At 40.5% G+C, this 18,835-nt stretch overlaps 1 protein-coding gene across 1 annotated transcript; it reads left to right on the top strand.

Annotated features, from left to right (window-relative positions):
* The first annotated feature begins 119 nt into the window (after positions 1–119).
* Positions 120–17,128, top strand: LOC133612952 (taste receptor type 1 member 1-like). The gene is made up of 6 exons (XM_061970499.1): positions 120–512; positions 622–928; positions 4,873–5,598; positions 5,763–5,969; positions 12,499–12,619; positions 15,850–17,128. Exons 1-6 carry the CDS (start codon positions 298–300, stop codon positions 16,776–16,778), a joined length of 2,505 nt encoding a protein of 834 aa, XP_061826483.1. The 5' UTR covers positions 120–297; the 3' UTR covers positions 16,779–17,128.
* Positions 17,129–18,835: the final 1,707 nt, after the last annotated feature.

Raw genomic sequence — 18,835 nt, 5'->3', positions numbered from 1 at the left:
TCTCTTTTTACCAGTGCTTCGTATACAGCCAAGTCTAATATTTGAATTTTAAAAATGTGTAATTGCTATTTATTAGCTTTCACAAGCAAGTCAATTACCATTTTGAGGTTACTGATCTTACCAATATAAAATACTGAGGTCTCGTACAGCCAGTTCGAATCCTCTTTGCATACTGATTTGTTAATGCCACATCCTTGAGGAATTATCTTCGAATGACAGTTCTATTCATGCATCCCAAAATGCATGGAAATATTCACTGGTTGCTTTGTTATAAAGAAGGCACTGTAAACGGCAGAGATGTACTATCTATGTTACATGGATTCGAACACTAAAAGAATGGGGCATTTATTTCCTGTGTGTTTTTATCTGATGGGCCAAGTTGTATTAGTGTTGACTCGCTGTAACTCTTCAGATTTCCATCTGAATGGGGATTATTTGTTAGGTGGACTTTTTGACATTCACACCAGTAGCTCTGCTAGCCACGACAGACCAGAAGCCATTGACTGCTCCAGGTAAGTTTAGGATTTTTCTTTCCTGCATATCTGTTGTTTTCAAACATAATACCATAAATATTGTAGTATATATGTATGTCAAATGTAATTAGAGCTCCTCTCATTGCAGTCAAGCATTCAGTCTGTCCGGTTATCGGAGGTTTCAGCTGATGAGATTCTCAGTGGAGGAAATCAATAACTCAACTAAACTCTTGCCCAACGTGTCTCTGGGCTTCAAGATATTTGACCACTGCTCGGTTGCAAATAATTTCCCAGGTGTACTTAACCTCATTTCAACCGATGGCTTGATCCAACCTTGGAGTGAAGCACACCAGCATGTGTCTGCAGCCTCTAAGGTGGTGGCGGTGGTTGGTCCATTTTCGAGCACAGACACCCTGACTGTAGCGCCGCTCTTCATGATGGATCTCATTCCACTGGTAAATAAATCTAAAACTATTATACTTTTGTTTTAATCTGTTAAAGCTAGCAATGATACATTTAGAGACAATCAGTTGACAGGGACTACATACTGATCTGAACTTCAACCTTGGACACCTTTACCATCTTTTGTGAGACATGCAAAACTTGAAAAAGTTGAATCTCAAGCAAAAATTTGCTGTCACTAACTGTACTATATACTTTGTCACCCTTAAATATGGAATGTTAAATGGGACACAATTAAATAAATATTTAAATAGTTACTTGTCAATCAAGAATTCTTCACTCCTTATAGTAAAAGCAGAGAATTCCACTTGGTCAAAGAGTCCATGGTTTCCCGAGGGTTTGGGGGCGAGCCCAAGTAAAAAGAAGCAACAAAAGTTCAGGAAGATGGAGGTTAGACCAAAGTATTCGATGAGAGGAATTTGTATCAAAAAGATGTGTAGCTAACTAAAACGATTAATATTCAAAATATTATGTAAGGTTAGTTCCTCTCTGAGAATTCAACCTCTGTATCATATTTAAGACAACTTGGGGTTGCATACAGTCTTCATTTGATTTGTACAACTGATTAAGAATAACCAAGACATTCATCAAAGTCTCCAAAACAAATAGTAATAGCAGGCAAAGTGAAGGTCAAAGATGCGGAAATCAAATTAAGTTTAAAACAAAAGAGTGAACTTGAATTTAAGTAATCCCAAGTGCATATTTGCTATAGGAAGGGGGCGTACACTTCTTTTAAAATACGCGGCAATCAGGTTTTTAACGGGACAGCTGGCCAACTTGGCAACCGTATATGTAGCATTGTATCTAATATTAACATTACATTGAAATGTTTATAAGAGCTATGTTTGTTAGAGCTGGATTTGGTAAGTAATACCTCAATTTACGAGCTCCATTGCTGGGTAGCACGCAAAGTCACGTCTGACGCCTCAGACTAAAGCACATTGAGGTCAAAGCGTGTTCCTAGCAAGAAGTCAATTGAAAGCAGAGTAAAAAATGCGCACATGCACTGTTCTCACCTGTGGAAATGGTTCCAATAGACATTTTGGCCTGAAGGTGTTTTCAGAATTCCTAAGATAGTCTATTATTAAGGGAAACAATTGTTAAAACCACACAGAAAGAGGTTGCTGCTGCGTTACGTCGGTCACTCTTGTTGAGCCAAGAAGATCGACTTTGTCAACTTTAACTGTAAAAGCATATTTACAATTTATTTACTTTTATTATCCTCCATATATCCATCCATCCATTTTCTACCGCTTGTCCCTTTTGGGGTCGCGGGGGGTGCTGGAGCCTATCTGAGCTGCATTCGGGCGGAAGGCGAGGTACACCCTGGACAAGTCGCCATCTCATCACAGGGCCAACACATAGTTTCATTCAATCAGTTTTCCTTTGGAAAACTTAGACATGAAACAAATGTGTGCATTGTGTTGTATAGCATCTTTGGTGCAATGTTTATAAATGTTATTAAACATCTCTTGTGGGCTGCATATTCCATAGCCAGGATATACTGTATCTGGATAAATATTGTTGGAAACCAAACTTTGCCAAACAACAGGGAAGTAGCAAAATCTAGCTAAACATTGAGATGAAACATTAACTTCAGATCATTAAAAAACACTTTAGAGGCAGAATTATAGATGACAGCAAAGTGCAAAAACTAAACGTGTATATATTATGTGTTTTAAGCAAATTGTACGAATAAGCCCAACATTAGCATTCTCACTAGCACTCATCGAAGGCAGACGCTCCCTTTTTCTTCACCCTTATCGCTCCTGCTTGCTTTGTAGTTTTGTCTTGCCTTGACTTTCTTGTTGCCTCATTTTACACTGCTCTCTAAAATCTAAACAATGAAATTGATCCACATGCCTCTCAACAAAATTGACAAGATCTCGGGTTTGGGGGAACCTGCCTGTCTTGACGGTACGGTTGTTGCTAGACACACGATGGACTCTTGGGAGAAGCGGAGTGCCGCGTGCCTGGCAAACCTTCAGTCGAGGACGTTGAAGAAGCCGATTTGGAATCATAAAATCCGTACATCTGCTGATTGGAGTAAGCGTTGCTCTGGTGAATTGACAAACTGGAAGAATATTTCTTGGGCACCACCATCACCCAGGACCTCAAGTGGGAGCTGACCATCAGCTCCCTCATCAAGAAGGCCCAGCAGAGGATGTACTTCCTGCGGCAGCTGAAGAAACTTTAGGTGCCGACGGAAATACTGGTACAGTTCTACTCCGCCATCATCGAGTCCATCCTCACATCCTCCATCACCGTGTGGTTCCCCGGCACCACAGTCCGGGACAAGCACCGACGTGCTGCTGAGAAGGTTATTGGCTGCAAAACTCCCATCTCTCCAAGACCTGTTCTCCTCTAGGACCAGGAGGCTTGTGGGTCGGTTCATAGCTGACTCTTCTCACCCTGGACACAAACTATCTCCCCTCTCTCCAAACGCAAGAGAGTACAGTCCATCCAGATCCACACCTCCCGCCACCTGAACAGTTTTTTCCCCTCGGCCATCAGGCACATGAACAATAACAAGACCTGATAGCTCAGTTACAGCTCATGTTATTCTATTCTGTGTTACGTGTTTTATGTTGCACGATTGCACCAAGTAAAATTCCAAGTTTGTGAACCCGTTCTCAAACAATGGCAATAAAAACGATTCTGATTCTGATGCTGGCAGCTGTTCAAAGTACCCTATAGCTGCTACAAATGATTGGAGGATGTGAGCAGAACTGTGGGCACTCAGACAGACTTTTGTGATTTTGGACAGTATTGCAATCTTTGGTGACATCTTGGAGACGCCGGCTGCTCTGATGGTGAAGAATAATGAATTTGAGGACCAGAAATAGACAATTAAGAGAAGTTTAAATGTATTTTTGCTTACTTAAAAACATTGTAACCTGGATTGTTTTTCCTGGCTGCAAGGGACGTGACAAAAGGTAAATGGTAAATGCTTGTATAGCACTTTTCTACCTTCAAGGTGCTCAAAGTGCTTTGACACTATTTCTACATTCACACACACATTAACACTCTTATGGCGAGGGCTGCCATGCAAGTTTGTTTTTCTTACTCCAGACTGGGCCCCCTTCAATAGGAGCCCAGTCTAAATCAACTTTTTTTTACTCATCCTCCCTCAACGTCTACCTTTTTCCCCTACCATTTACGGGGCGCCGTAAGTGGCGACCCATCACCGTTCCTGTTCTGTTCCCTGTACAATGTTTGTTTGTCTAATCTTGAACAGGTTTGTGGTGAAAATGGAATTTCGTTGAACTATTGCAATGACAATAAAGAGCATACCATACCATGGACCTATTCAGATGTAAAGAAATTAGGTTTCTCAATTATTTTGTACTTTTACTTCTTGCAAAGGAAGTGTAGTTGCCAACATAGCTTTAAAAATCAACTTTGCTGACGTAGAATCTATAAATCTTGAGAAAAGGATTTTTTTCTTCTGACGAGATCTGACCAATCTAAGTCTATGAGCATGAACTGATGAAACCTCCTTGGATTAGAGGCAAAACTTCTTCGAAGACAAGGCAAACAGTTTAGTCGCAAACTTGCGATCGATTGAATTCCCTGAGAATACAATGACCTAGATGAATGAGAATATCTATAGACATTTGTCTTAAGAGGGCATGGATCCACTCCATTACATTCACATACTGTATTTTTTGATGATATCTGGCTTGTATAAATTCCACTATACCTTTTAAAATACAGCTGCAGGTAAATTAACTTCAATCCAGAGATTTTAAAGTTATTGTTGTACCATTGAGTTACCTCTGAGAATCTTGTAGATGTATTTTGTATTGTTCCGTCCAGAAGAGGCATATTTTGAATATAGGCATCATTAAGTAACTTTGAGTGTCCTTATTATTGGTCATGAAAATATGGTCACCCTATATTACTGTGAATGACAACTCTGTTTCCTCTTCTACAGGTCAGTTACGGAGCTGCCAGCTCTGTATTTTCAGAAAAAGCAAAATATTGGTCATTCATGCGCACCGTGCATTCCAATAAAGATACGGTCAGAGTGATTGTCTCCATTTTGGAGTACTTCCAATGGCACTGGGTAGCCTTCCTCAGCAGTGATGATGCTTATGGCAACGATGGTCAGGAACTTTTCATCAGGATGATCAAGGACACCCACATTTGTCTGCCGTATACCAGCAAGCTCAAACAAAGCTTCAATTACTCTGTAACGTTCCAGGATATCAAAGCGCATAGGATAACCACCATTGTTGTTTTTGCTCCCAAAATGACTGCTGAATATCTAATAGAGTCGGCGATACTAATGGGCGTCACCAACAAGGTGTGGATAGCGGGAGAAACCTGGTCCTTGAACGAGAAGCTCCCGAAGAGAAGGGATATCCAAAAAATCGGAACGGTCCTGGGAGTGTCTCAACCCGTGTTGACGATACCTGGTTTCAGTGATTATTTGCTTACTTCCCATAGCAAAATTCAGTGTGATGATGCAGAAGGAGGACAGCTTTGCAATCAAGTTTGCAACTGCTCCAACCTGAGTGCACAGGACATCATCTCTATGGACCCCTCTTACTCGTTTTCTGTTTATTCAGCTGTGTATGCCATCGCTCACGCCTTACACAATGTCTTGCAAAGTGATAAGGACACATGTCACAGGAATAACGCTGTCAATCCCCAAAAGGTGGGTTTCTTTTTTGTAATGACCTAATTCCAGGACTTTCTTCTTTCTATGTCTTTAAATCTGCTCCCATACACTGTGTTTTGTATTATGGTACAAGAGCTCCTAGCGTATAGCCATAAAAATAAGCGCACAATTGTGGTTTCACTTTATACTTCTTTCAACAGGTTCTGGCAGAGCTGAAGAAGTCAAACTTCTCTCTCTTAAACCAGACAATTCACTTTGATGAGCACGGGGATCCTACGTTTGGATCTTTTTTTATCGTCTTCTGGAACCAGAGTGGTGACATAGAGGAGGTTGGGTTTTATAAATTTCTCTCCTCAATTCACTTTTTCATTGATGACAACAAGATTCGTTGGCATGGAAATGGGATGGTAAGTTATGCCCCCCTTTTTTTTTGGTAAAGATAAGATTTCACTTGAGTTTTTTTTGTGCCAAGAGATCTGTGGGAAAAATGAACTTGGATGGACAATTGTCCTTCATAAAATCTTATAAAAAGGGGTACGGTTTCCCATTAGGTTTTTGAAAAGGTGTGATTAAAACATTATAATATGCATGCCTGGCCAGTAGATGATAATGTTATTTTAAAGGAGTAGTAGATTTTAAACTTTTTTTCAAATTGTTGTTTTCCATCCATCCCTCCTTTTTCTACCGCTTATCCCATTCGGGGTCAGCTGCATTCGGGTGGTAGGCGGGGTACACCCTGGACAAGTCGCCACCTCATCGCAGGGCCAACACAGATAGACAACATTCACACTCACATTCACACACTAGGGCCAATTTAGTGTTGCCAATCAACCTATCCCCAGGTGCATGTCTTTGGAAGTGGGAGGAAGCCGGACTTCCCGGAGACGAGCTCCAAAAATACTATTTTATGCAATCAAAAGATTTTTAGTGCTCTGTTGGTGTCAGACCTTAATATTACAATATAAGAAAATATCAATATAGTACTAAAGTACGGTACGGTAACGTGAACGGTGTCTGGTCTAGTGCATCACCAATATTATACACACAAACATGGTGAAAGTTGCTATGGCGATTTAAAAAAAAAAGAAGAAGACATATTTCAACATATGTCAAACCAAGAATAATTTTTTTTTGAAGATGTTATTTCAATCAATCAAAGTTTGTTTGCATAGCCCCTTAATCACACGTGCCTCAAAGGGCTTAACACACCATAAGACATCCCCTGATCTGAACCCACATCCGGGCAAGTAAAAACTCCAGCAATTTGGCAGGCGGGCCGGGTGAGCACATGATGCATATTATATCTGTTGGAACTAAGAGTAGACTTCTCAGACATGGGCTATTGAAATATAATACATCTATTTTCAACAATATCATATCAGAACATCAAAGAAACATAAAATTGGTATTACAGGGTTAACACGTACATTCTCTTTTAATGGAAGCAGTGTTGTTGATCCCCCCCTTTTTGCCAGTGCGTCAAACTCTAGTATCAGTTTTGTGGTGGTAATTCTCAAAACAGATCTTTGCTCAATTCTGTTCTAATGTTTGGACGGGCCGGATTAAAAAAGACCAACAGGCTGGATGTGGCCCGGGCCATAGTTTGCCCATCCCTGCGCTAGAGTATAGAGATGAGTTTTAAAGTGAGACTTAAATGCTTCTACTAAGCTAGCATTGCTAACTGTTGCTGGAAGAGCATTCCAGAGTACTGGAGCCCAAATAGAACATGCTCTAGAGCAGTGGTTCTCAACCTTTTTTCAGTGATGTACCCCTGTGAACATTTTTTTAATTCAAGTACACCCTAATCAGAGCAAAGCATTTTTGGTTGAAAAAAGAGATAAAGAAGTAGAATACAGCACTATGTCATCAGTTTCTGATTTATTAAATTGTATAACAGTGCAAAATATTGCTCATTTGTTGTGGTCTTTCTTGAACTATTTGGAAAAAAAGATATATAAATAACAAAAAATGTGTTGAAAAATAAACAAGTGATTCAATTATAAATAAAGATTTCTACGCATAGAAGTAATCATCAACTTAAAGTGCCCTCTTTGGGGATTGTAATAGAGATCCATCTGGATTCATGAACTTAATTCTAAACATTTCTTCACAAAAAAAGAAATCTTTAACATCAATATTTATGGAACATTTTCACAAAAAATCTTGCTGTCAACACTGAATATTACATTGTTGTATTTCTTTTCACAGTTCTTTTTGACAGACATTTTAGTGAGGGTCAAACCATCATGGCATGGGGGAAACTCTGGGTTTATGGTAATGAATGGAATAGCCTACTTGATTTGATGTTCAGTTTATGAACTTACATTCATATTTTGTTGAAGTATTATTCAATAAATATATAAAGGATTTTTGAATTGTTGCTATTTTTAGAATATTTAAAAAAAAATCTCACGTACCCCTTGGCATACCTTCAAGTACCCCCAGGTGTACGTGTACCCCCATTTGAGAACCACTGCTCTAGAGCGTGCAGATTTCGCAAAAGTTTCGATTTACGAATTTTTTCCTATTTTTTTCCCAGCTTTTTAAATAATCCATTGAATACAAATGACAGAGGTCATTTAAAACGAGTTTTTATTTCATTTGATCAAAAACTAGTAGTTTGAAATGACACTGCATAGACTGCATCTTACTCTTAGCAAATTCTAATATGAGTAATGATCTTTTTAGACTAGATACACATTTTTACTTTTTATGGAATAACTAAATTGAAGAGCTTCCTTTGGGAATGTTTCTGTCTTGAATCAAATAATTCTGTTAACAAAAATGTAACATTGCACATTGCATGCAAATAAATAATCATCTCCAACATTGAAATTAGTAATGTGAAAACCGAAAACTTCTGTCTTGAATAAATAACTTCTGTAAATAAAAATGTATCATTGTACATTGCATGCAAATAGTATTACGCAGATGAACGAAGGCTGTTTTGGTAAAACTCTTAATGTGCAAGAATTGTTAAACACTTAAGTGTTCATTTAGCTGCACATTGTTAGATACTAAGTGTTCATTTAGTTGCTGTGCCACATTTTTTTGACGATTTTAGAGATAAACAGGAGCTCTGAGACCTGCAGGTAGTTTAACTGGAGGCCAGAATTGAGGTTTGTTTTTTTAAGCAGATGATGAATAACCGCAGTTTTGAATGCTAAAGGAACAGTACCAGAGGAGAGAGATTAATTATTCATGTTTAGTACTGATGGTCCTAATATTACAGACAGCACCTTGATTAGTTTCCCAGGAAGTGGGTCGAGTTGGCATTATGTTTTTTTTGTCCGAATAACGAGTCACGAGAGTTCCTCTAATGTTACTTCTTCAAAATGAGAGCGATTATTTTAGACAGCATTGTCCGTAGTACGTGCATTTATATTTGTGTTTATAAAACCTAATTGGAGCTGGTATATGGTGTCTTTGGTTTTAAAGTGAAAAATAATGGCATGTTGCTTTTAGAAGGTGGCTCTTTTGTTTTCTGCCTATCGTTCACAATCATTATGATGGACAAGAACACACATGCCTTTTTTTAGAATTTTAAATGTGGTGTATTAATGCTATTTATTTGATTAATGCTCGTTACTCAGGTCTAAGTACACCGTATTAAAGATGATAAAAAAACGCTTGGAAGATGTGGCTAATGGGAGTCACCTTCAAATTCGTCTAAAACAACTTCAAAACGCTCCATAAACGTTTTATTTACACACTTCAAGTCTATTTATAATGTAGTAACGGACATGTTCATAACACTATGTCATTTGTTCAATATTTACCGTAATTTGGTCATGTTGAGCATTGCCGGAACGTCTTTCCTCAGCGCACTTCTGACTTCCGGCAACAAAAGTGTGGTCTACTTCCGGATACAAATGCAAGTGTTTTGTATTCATGGCAGACTTGGTAACAGACAACTAAAAATGACTATTTTTGGACAAATAAGGATTCACAAGCTTATCTTTTTGAAGCTGAATATACTAAGGATTAACGACTGCTTCTAGAAGCCAGCATGAAGAAAGGTTGAGACAGTAGAAGCCGAGAGAGTGAGGTTGGCATAACTTTGATGCTGAAAATGTGGTACTTGGAGCCGAGCTATTTAGACATAAATGGTGTGCTTACCAAAAATAAACTGGAAAAAATTTCCCCGGGCACCTGGACCAAGCGCACGACTGTCCATTGAGTGTATCACTATAATATTGATTATGATACATGCAATGTTTTTATAGCTACAGTACATATGCTGTTGAGCTAGCTGTGTACAAACAAAACATGAAATGTGGGCTATTACTTTACAGATACTGTAATATGATTGTTCATGTTTTTCAGTCAGTACAAATTTGTGTCCTATCGCATTGTGTTGTGCATTACAAGCTCAAAAGCAACTCAGGTGCTGATGTAGAAGCGAGCTTGCTTCTTGCTGTAGGTAGCTCACGGTTAACACCGTAGAATGCTGATGTGTTACTACGCTGGAAAAATAGTTCTTCAGTGTTCGCTCTTACAATAACAATGTTGCTCCAGTTTAGTTATCGTACAGGTTACGGAATGTAAACAAAGTATTGTTGGCGGTTTTTGAATGTTTTTTTAAAAGTAATTTAGAGGTAAAATTGATTGCTCCTATTAGTTGCATTGCTAGCCACCGAGAATGTGCTGATTTTTACAAATTAGAATGCAAAAAAAACACTTTTTTTCTTCTTGTCTCTCATAAGGATTGTGAACAATTATTAAAATTCCCCAAAAATCTGTAGTTCCAAAAAAAATTGAATTGTACCCATATTATTGACTGTTTTAATTAAACAGTCGGATTCCCCTGGTCCGTACCAGTTCTAAGTTAGATGCTCGGCGCTAACTTTTTTTTTAATGCATTTTAACTCGTAAATACAAATCTGCTTACAATGGGAGCCATGGGGTGTATTGCATTTATTCCAACCATAAAACCCAATAAATAACCATCCAAAAAGCGCCAACAATACTGAATATTAACCAGGTGTTAGCGGTATCGTTATTAAAAGCGCTATTGTTAAGGACCTATATTTAGCGGTGCATTGTTCAAGGTAAGTAGCTACTTATTGACATCATGAGCTGGTGAGCTGCTTTCTCGCCTCTAAGCCTGTGAAAGCTATTTCAAAATTATAAATCATGTCTCTCATGTTTGATAGTAGAAAAATAAGGATACCAACTTACAAGTTGGTCAACTTTGACAGCCAATTTAGACCCGGAGATGGCGAAAAAGACATGCAAAAGACGCTGGTTATTTTAATTTTTAATTTTTTTTAATCCTTAGCAAGGATTATAAATATTTCTTCTTTTAAAATGGACTATATCAACATCCTATTAGTCGGCATGCCAGTGAAAGCAGACATTGTAGAGTCAGTTGTTGGCTCTCAATAATTCTGCAGCGAGTAGTAATCAGTGATGTTGTCGAAGGAAAAAGCGAACGTAGTGATGCATTTGTGAAATTAATGCGCCGCTGTATGCTTAAAATGAGCAAAATAAGTAAATATTACATGTTATTATGAATGTGCCTGGTACTACATTACATATAAACTTATAGTGTGTATATAAAACGGTGATGGAGTTGTTTGGAGGTATTTTTAGAGCATTACATAGGCCTAATAGAGTTACTCCTATTGACTCCATTGAATGGTGACTTTTGCTTGCATTTATTTACTAGTTAGAATGCATATACCGTATTTTTTGGACTATAAGTCGCTCCGAAGTTTACGTCGCACCGGCCGAAAATGCACAATAAAGAAGGAAAAAAACATATACGTCGCACTGGAGTATAAGTTGCATTTTTGGGGAAAATTTATTTGATAAAATCCAACACCAAGAATAGACATTTGAAAGGCAATTTAAAATAAATAAAGAATAGTGAACAACAGGCTGAATAAGTGTACGTTATATGACGCATAAATAATCAACTGAAAACGTGCCTGGTATGTTAACGTAACATATTGTGTTAAGAGTCATTCAAATAACTATAACGTTTCGAACATGCTGTACGTTTATCAAACAATCTGTCACTTCCGATCGCTAAATCCGATGAAATCTTCCTCCCCAGTGTCGCCTCTGGTATGTCCTTTCTTTCTGCTGCTCGATTGCAGTTCTCTGCTGCATATTTCACTACGTCCAGCTTGTAACCTGCAGTATATGATTTCCTTTTTGGTGCCATTTTTGTTCAGTCCTTCTCAGATTTTATAAGTTACCGCCAATGTTGATGTGATCCAATTGAATAGCTACTGCAGTAGCATATAGCATATAGCAGTTAGCATCCCATGACCCACAATGCACTTCTGCCATGACCCTCCCCCGCCGAATGCTTATTGGTTGACGTGTGAGTGACGATTACTGACGTGTGTGTGACTATTGGTGCCATTTGCTTCGTCTCTTACGCGAATGAGATAAATAATATTATTTGATATTTTACGGTAATGTGTTAATAATTTCACACATAAGTCGCTCCGGAGTATATGTCGCACCCCCGGCCAAACTATGAAAAAAACTGTGATTTATAATCCGAAAAATACGGTACCTGTATATATACACACACATATGCAAAATTCCCCAATAAGTGCAGTTCCCCTTTAATACTTACATACAATGGACGAGCCCATTGACAGGCTATTAGCTTAGCATCGCGATTGTTGTAAACTTGTACAAACGTTTAACAAATGAGATTGTCAATCAATGGCAGAACATATGTCACCTGGAAGGTGTTACCTTCTGGTACCGCAAAATCTTAACAAAAAAGAAGAATTTTTTTTCTCTTTTTTATTTTATTTTTTTTACAAATATATGAATGAATAGGAAACACTGGCTTGTTTAATAAAAATCAGCAGTTGGTAAATAAAAAAAGATCAGTTCCTTCTACACATGCAGGAAGTTACTTATCTTTTTTTTTAATGTAACGAGCTGCTGCGGTTTTGTCTTGTGCAGGTTCCGACATCCCGATGCTCTCTGGAATGTCCTGTAGGATTTGCAAAGAAACAAGATGGAATTTACAAATGTTGCTTTACGTGTGAGGAATGTCCTAAAGGAACCTACATCAACATCACAGGTACATCCTCATGATGACCATACACATGCAGCGCAGCCATCATAACATGTAATTTTAAATCAATTAACATAATTACTAAATTGTTAAAGCTAACTAGATATTGATACTTTAATCCATCCATCAATCCATCCATCTTCTTCCGCTTATTCGAGGTCAGGTCACGTAGGCAGCAGCCTTAGCAGAGAAGCCCAAACTTCCCTCTCCCCAGCCACGTCGTCCAGCCTCTCCTGGGGGATCCTGAGGCGTTCCCAGGCCAGCTGGCAGACAAGTGCCCCAACATGTCGTGGGTCTTTCCCGTGGCTTCTTAGCAGTCAGACGTGCCCTAAACTTTGCCCCAGGAAGGCATTCGGGGTGCATCCTGACCAAATGCCCGAACCACCTCACCGAGCTCCTCTCGATGTGGAGGAGCAGCGGCTTTACTCTGAGATCCTCCCAAATGACAGAGCTTCTAACCCTAATCTAAGGGACAGCCCCGCCACCAGACAGAGGAAACTCATTTCGGCCGCTGGTAACCGTGATCTTATCCTTTAGGTCATTTCCTACAGCTCATGAACATAGGTGAGGATAGGAACATAGATCGACCGGTAATTTGAGAACTTTGCCTTCCGGCTTGGTTCCTTCTTCACCACGACGGATCAATATAGGATCCGCATCACTGCAGACGCCACACCGGTCTGCCCGTCTATCTAACAATCTACTCTTCCCTCACTCTTGATCAAGACTCAGAGGTACCTGAACTCCTCCACCTGGGGCATTATCTCCTCTCCAACCCGGAGATGGCACTCCACCCTTTTCCGGGCGAGAACCATGGACTCAGACTTGGAGGTGCTGATTCTCATTCCAGTCACTTCACACTCCGCTGCGAATCAATCTAGCAAGAGCTGAATATCCTGGCCAGACAAAGCCAGCAACATCACATCATCTGCAAAAATCTGAGACCTAATCCTGCAACCACCAAATCAGATTCCCTCAACACTCTTGACCGCGCCTAGAAATTCTGTCCATAAAAGTTATGAACAAAACAGGTGATAAAGCCCAACCCTCACTTGAAATGGGTCCGACTTACTGCCGGCAAAGCAGACCAAGCTCTGGCATCGATCATACAGGGAACGGACCGCCAAATTAGGCGGTCCGATACCTCATACTCTCAGAGCACTCCCCATAGGACTTCCCGAGAGACACGGTCAAATGCCTTCTCCATGTCCACAAAGCACATGTTAACTGGGTGGGAAAACTCCCATGCACCCTCAAGGATCCTGCCGAGAATATAGAGCCGGTCCACAGTTCCACGACCAGGACAAAAACCACACTGCTCCTCCTGAATCCAAGGTTTGACTATGCGGCGTCGCTCCCTCTCCAGTGCACCCGCTCAGACCTTACTGGGAACGCTGAGGAGTGTGATCCCACAATAGTTGGAACATACCCTCGGGTTCCCCTTTTTAAAGAGAGGAACCACCACCCCGGTCTCCCAATCCAGAGGCATCGCCCATGATGTCCACGCAATGTCCAGAATCTTGTCAACCAAGACAGCTCCACAGCATCCAGAGTCTTAAGGAACTGCGGCATCTACCCCTGGGGCGCAGCCACCGAGGACCTTTTTAACTACCTCAGCAACCTCAGCCCCAGAAATTGAAGAGTCCACCAGATTCCCCAGGCAATGCTTCCTCAAAGGAAGATTGTGTAGGTGGGATTGAGAAGGTCTTTGAAGTATTCCCTCCATTGATAGACAACATCCTGAGTTGAGGTTAGCAGCACACTATTCACTATTCCCATTGACAGTGCACTGCTTACCCCTCCCGCGGAGGATGGTGGTCCAGAATCGCTTCAAAGCCGTCCGGAAGACGTTTTCCATGGCTTCTCCAAACTTGCGACCGCAGAAGCCACATACTGCTTGGCCTGTTGGTACCTGTCCGCAGCCTCCAGAGTCCCACAAGCCAAAAAGACCCGATAGGAGTCCTTCTTGAGCTTCACGGCATCCTCGTGGACGCCAGCGGATTCAAGGATTACTACGACAGGCACTGGCAGCCACAACTCCAATTGGCCTCCCCGACAATAGAGGCACAGAATATGGTCCACTCGGACTGAATGTCCAGCGCCTCCCTCGTGACATGTTCAAAGTTTTTATCGTAGGAATTTTAACTCTCTCTCTCTAGACGTTCCCAGCAGACCCTCACAATGCGTTTGGGGCTGCGAGGTCTGACCGGCATTCTCCTCCACTATTGGAGCCAATTCTCATTGGTAGAAAGCTCTGACCCTCTCTTCACCTGAGTGTTCAAAACATGAGACCGTATATCCGATGACACAACCACAAATTCGATCATAGAACTGCAGCCTAGGGTGTCCTGGTGCCAAATGCACTTATGGACACCCGTATGTTTGAACGTATGTTACGGACAATCTGTGATGAGCACAGAAGTTCAGTAAGTAAAGTGAATTTTATTTATATAGCGCTTTTTCTCTAGAGCTTTACATAGTGAAAACCATTATTTACATCTTTAAGCTACATTGAAACCAGTGTGGGTCGGACTAGGAGCATGCGGGTAAAGTGTTCTGCCCAAGGACACAACGGCAGTGACTGATTGGCGGAAGCGGGGATCGAACCTTGAACCCTCAAGTTTCTGGCACGGCCGCTCTACTAACCGAGCCACACCGCCCCAATAAACAAAAACCACTCGGGTTTGGATCCGGGTGGCCGTTACTCCAAATCACGCCTCTCCAGGTTTCTCTGTTGCCAATGTTGAAGTCCCCGAGCAGGTTCGGGGACTTTGACTCGACTAAGACTCGACTAAGATGAATGCAGCAATGTACAGAGACATCTTGGGTGAAAGCCAACGCTTCCCATCCAACACGATGGAGCTTGAGAGGTGCTGCAGAGAGGAATGGGCGAAACTGCCCTAAGATGGGTGTGTCAATCTGTTGACATTGTCTTCAACAAAACTTGCTGCTGTAATTGCTGCCAAAGGTGCATCAGCAAATTATTGAGCAAAGGGTCTGAATTCTTATGTACATGTAATTTTTTATTTTTTCATTTTTAAGACGTTTGCAACAATGTCTACATTTATATCTGTCAAAATGCGATGCTAAGTGTACATTAATGAGAAATAAAATTAACTTTTTTGATTTGAGCAAATGGCTTGCTGAACAGAGTCAAGAATAATTAATGACTAACCCTTCCTGTAACCGTGTAACTCAAGTAAGCAGTAGTCTGTGTTGACTTGTGTGCACCACAGATGATCCGTACACGTGTGTGGCGTGCAAGGAGACAGAGTGGTCGACAGCAGCCAGTACTTCATGCACTCAGCGACAGGTGCAGTACGCCTCATTTCAAGACATTAGTACCATATTGATCTTGGCGGCCCTCTTGTTCTTGCTGGGCCTGGCGGTCACCATGAGTGTCGTCTTTGCTCGTAACTACAACACGCCAGTTGTCAGGTCGGCCGGTGGCGTCATGTGCTTCCTGATTTTGGGCTGTCAGTGTCTGTGCTGTGTGAGCATCGTCTTCTTCTTCGGCAAGCCCACCCGCTTGTCGTGTGTCTTGAGGTACTGGCCCTTTTCTTTGTTTTACACCACATGTATCGCATGTTTTACTGTGCGCGCTTTCCAGATTGTTTGCATTTTCAAAATGGGCGCCAAGTTTCCCAAATTATACAGCTGGTGGATGAAATATCACGGGCAGTGGCTGGTCATTTTAGGGACGTTTATGACCCAGTCCGTCCTGATTGCTAGTACTTACTCTCATTCCACCCCCAAGCCGTACAACGACACTCAGTGGTCTCCTGACAAAATCATACTGACCTGCGACACAAATTTAGCAAGGGCTAGTGCTCCTATGGCTGTTTTCTTTGCTTTGTGCATCCTCTGCTTCATTTTCTCCTACATGGGAAAAGACCTCCCCAAAAATTACAACGAGGCCAAATCCATAACTTTCTGCTTGTTTCTGATGGCTCTAAACTGGCTCATCTTTACAACTGTTTTTGTGCTTTATAGAGGCAAGTTCCTCCAAACCCTGAATGCTCTGACAGTGCTGTCTTGCATCTACTCCTTTATTTTGTGGTATTTCCTCCCAAAATGTTACATCATCATATTTCAACCCCACAAAAACACACAGCAGTACTTCCAAAGCCTCATCCAGGACTACACTAAAACAATAAGCCAGTAAGCAGCCCTATTAATACTACTCTTTCTCTAGTTAGGAACTATACACATGCCGAAACTCTGTCAAAATATTATTGAATTAACTGTTAACCTATTGCTTGTATATTTGTGTTAATCTATGCCAATGTTATTTGCCCAAGATTCGGGTAATGGTTGTGGTGTTTGTTTTTGTTTTGAACATACATACAATTACAATATGATACATCACGTTTCCAGTTTCTCATTACAACATGTCGGAAAAGGAGAAGAAAGAAGTAGAGCATAGTTTAGATTAATCAATTTGAAAAGCAACATTTTATTTAGATGTTTACTTGCATTTACATTAGAGTATTAGAATATAAGATAAGTGTGATATTGGTGGTTTTTTGAAGTTGATTTGTATTTAAAGCTTGAATTCTATTGCAAAATGTATGTATTTTTTCTGAATTTGTTTACTAATTTCTTATGGTGATCAACTTATTTTCTATTATATTTTAATCAAATTTATGTTCTGTTTTTTAGCTGGTTCAATGATGTTTAGTGTGACCACAGGGTGGCACTGTTTCACTATGACAGTTTGCACTTTTTGACCCCAATTTACACTTGATTGATTGATTGAAGCTTTTATTAGTAGCTTGCACAGTACAGTACATATTCCGTACAATTGACCACTAAATGGTAACACCCGAATAAGTTGTTCAACTTGTTTAAGTCGGGGTCCACGTAAATCAATTCATGGTAAAAACACTCAAACGTGTGTTACCTTTTAGATTTGACAACTTTATTAAGAACTCACCACCACAGTCCTTTTAAAGTCCATCTATCCATCTTCTTCCGCTTATCCGAGGTAGAGTCGCGGGGTCAGCAGCCTAAGCAAGGAAGCCCAGTCTTCACGCTCCCCAGCCACTTCGTCCAGCTCTTCCCGGGGGATCCCAAGGCGTTCCCAGGCCAGCCGGGAGACATAGTCTTCCTCAACGTGTCCTGGGTCTTCCCTGTGGACGTGCCCTAAACACCTCCTTAGGGAGGCGTTCGGGTGGCTTCCTGACCAGATACCCGAACCACCTCATCTGGCTCCTCTCGATGTGGAGGAGCAGCGGCTTTACTTTGAGCTCCCCCCGAATGGCAGAGCTTCTCACCCTATCTCTAAGGGAGAGCCCCGCCACCCGGCGGAGGAAACTCATTTCGGCTGCTTGTACCCGTGATCTTGTCCTTTCGGTCATAACCCAAAGCTCATGACCATAGGTGAGGATGGGAACGTAGATCGACCGGTAAATTGAGAGCTTTGCCTTCCGGCTCAGCTCCTTCTTCACCCAAACGTGTGTTACCTTTTAGATTTTAAAACTTTATTAAGAACTCATCAACACAGACCTTTTAAAGTACATTATCTATTCATCTACTTGTGACTCATATTATCATGTTATATAGCATCCTTATGTAAAAAAAAAAATGAAACCCTGTACACTAGTTTATACACTATACTATAGATGTATTAGTAAACGAATGCATAGGCGCCGATCCACATTTCTGCCAGTGGGTGCTCGGTGTGTGTGTATTAGCGCTGTCCCAATACCAGTATTTCGGTACTTTTCGGTAATGTTTGGTACTTTTCTAAATAAACGGAACCACAAAAAATTTCATTATTGTCTTTATTTTAACAAAAAAATCTTAGGGTACGTTAAACATGTTTGTTATTGCAATTTAGTCCTTAAATAAAATAGTGAACATTCAAGACAACTTGTTTTTTAGTAGTAAGTAAACAAACAAAGACTCCTAATTAGTATGCTGACACATGCAGATATTGCACATATTGTGTCATTTATCATTCTATTATTTTGTCAACATTATTAAGGACAAGTGGTAGAAAATGAATGATTAATCTACTTGTTCATTTACTGTTAATATCTGGTTATTTTCTGTTTCAACATGTTCTATCTACACTTCTGTTAAAATGTAATAATCACTTATTCTTCTGTTTTCTGATACTTTACATTCGTTTTGGATGATACCACAAATTTGGGTATCAATCCGATACCAAGTAGTTACAGGGTCATACATTGGTCATATTTAAAGTCCTCATGTGTC

Source organism: Nerophis lumbriciformis, linkage group LG01 (genome assembly GCF_033978685.3).
Source record: "Nerophis lumbriciformis linkage group LG01, RoL_Nlum_v2.1, whole genome shotgun sequence".
NCBI lineage: Eukaryota > Metazoa > Chordata > Actinopteri > Syngnathiformes > Syngnathidae > Nerophis > Nerophis lumbriciformis.
The sequence above is the reverse complement of the archived record's forward strand: the minus strand, read 5'-3'. Positions and strand labels throughout refer to the sequence as shown.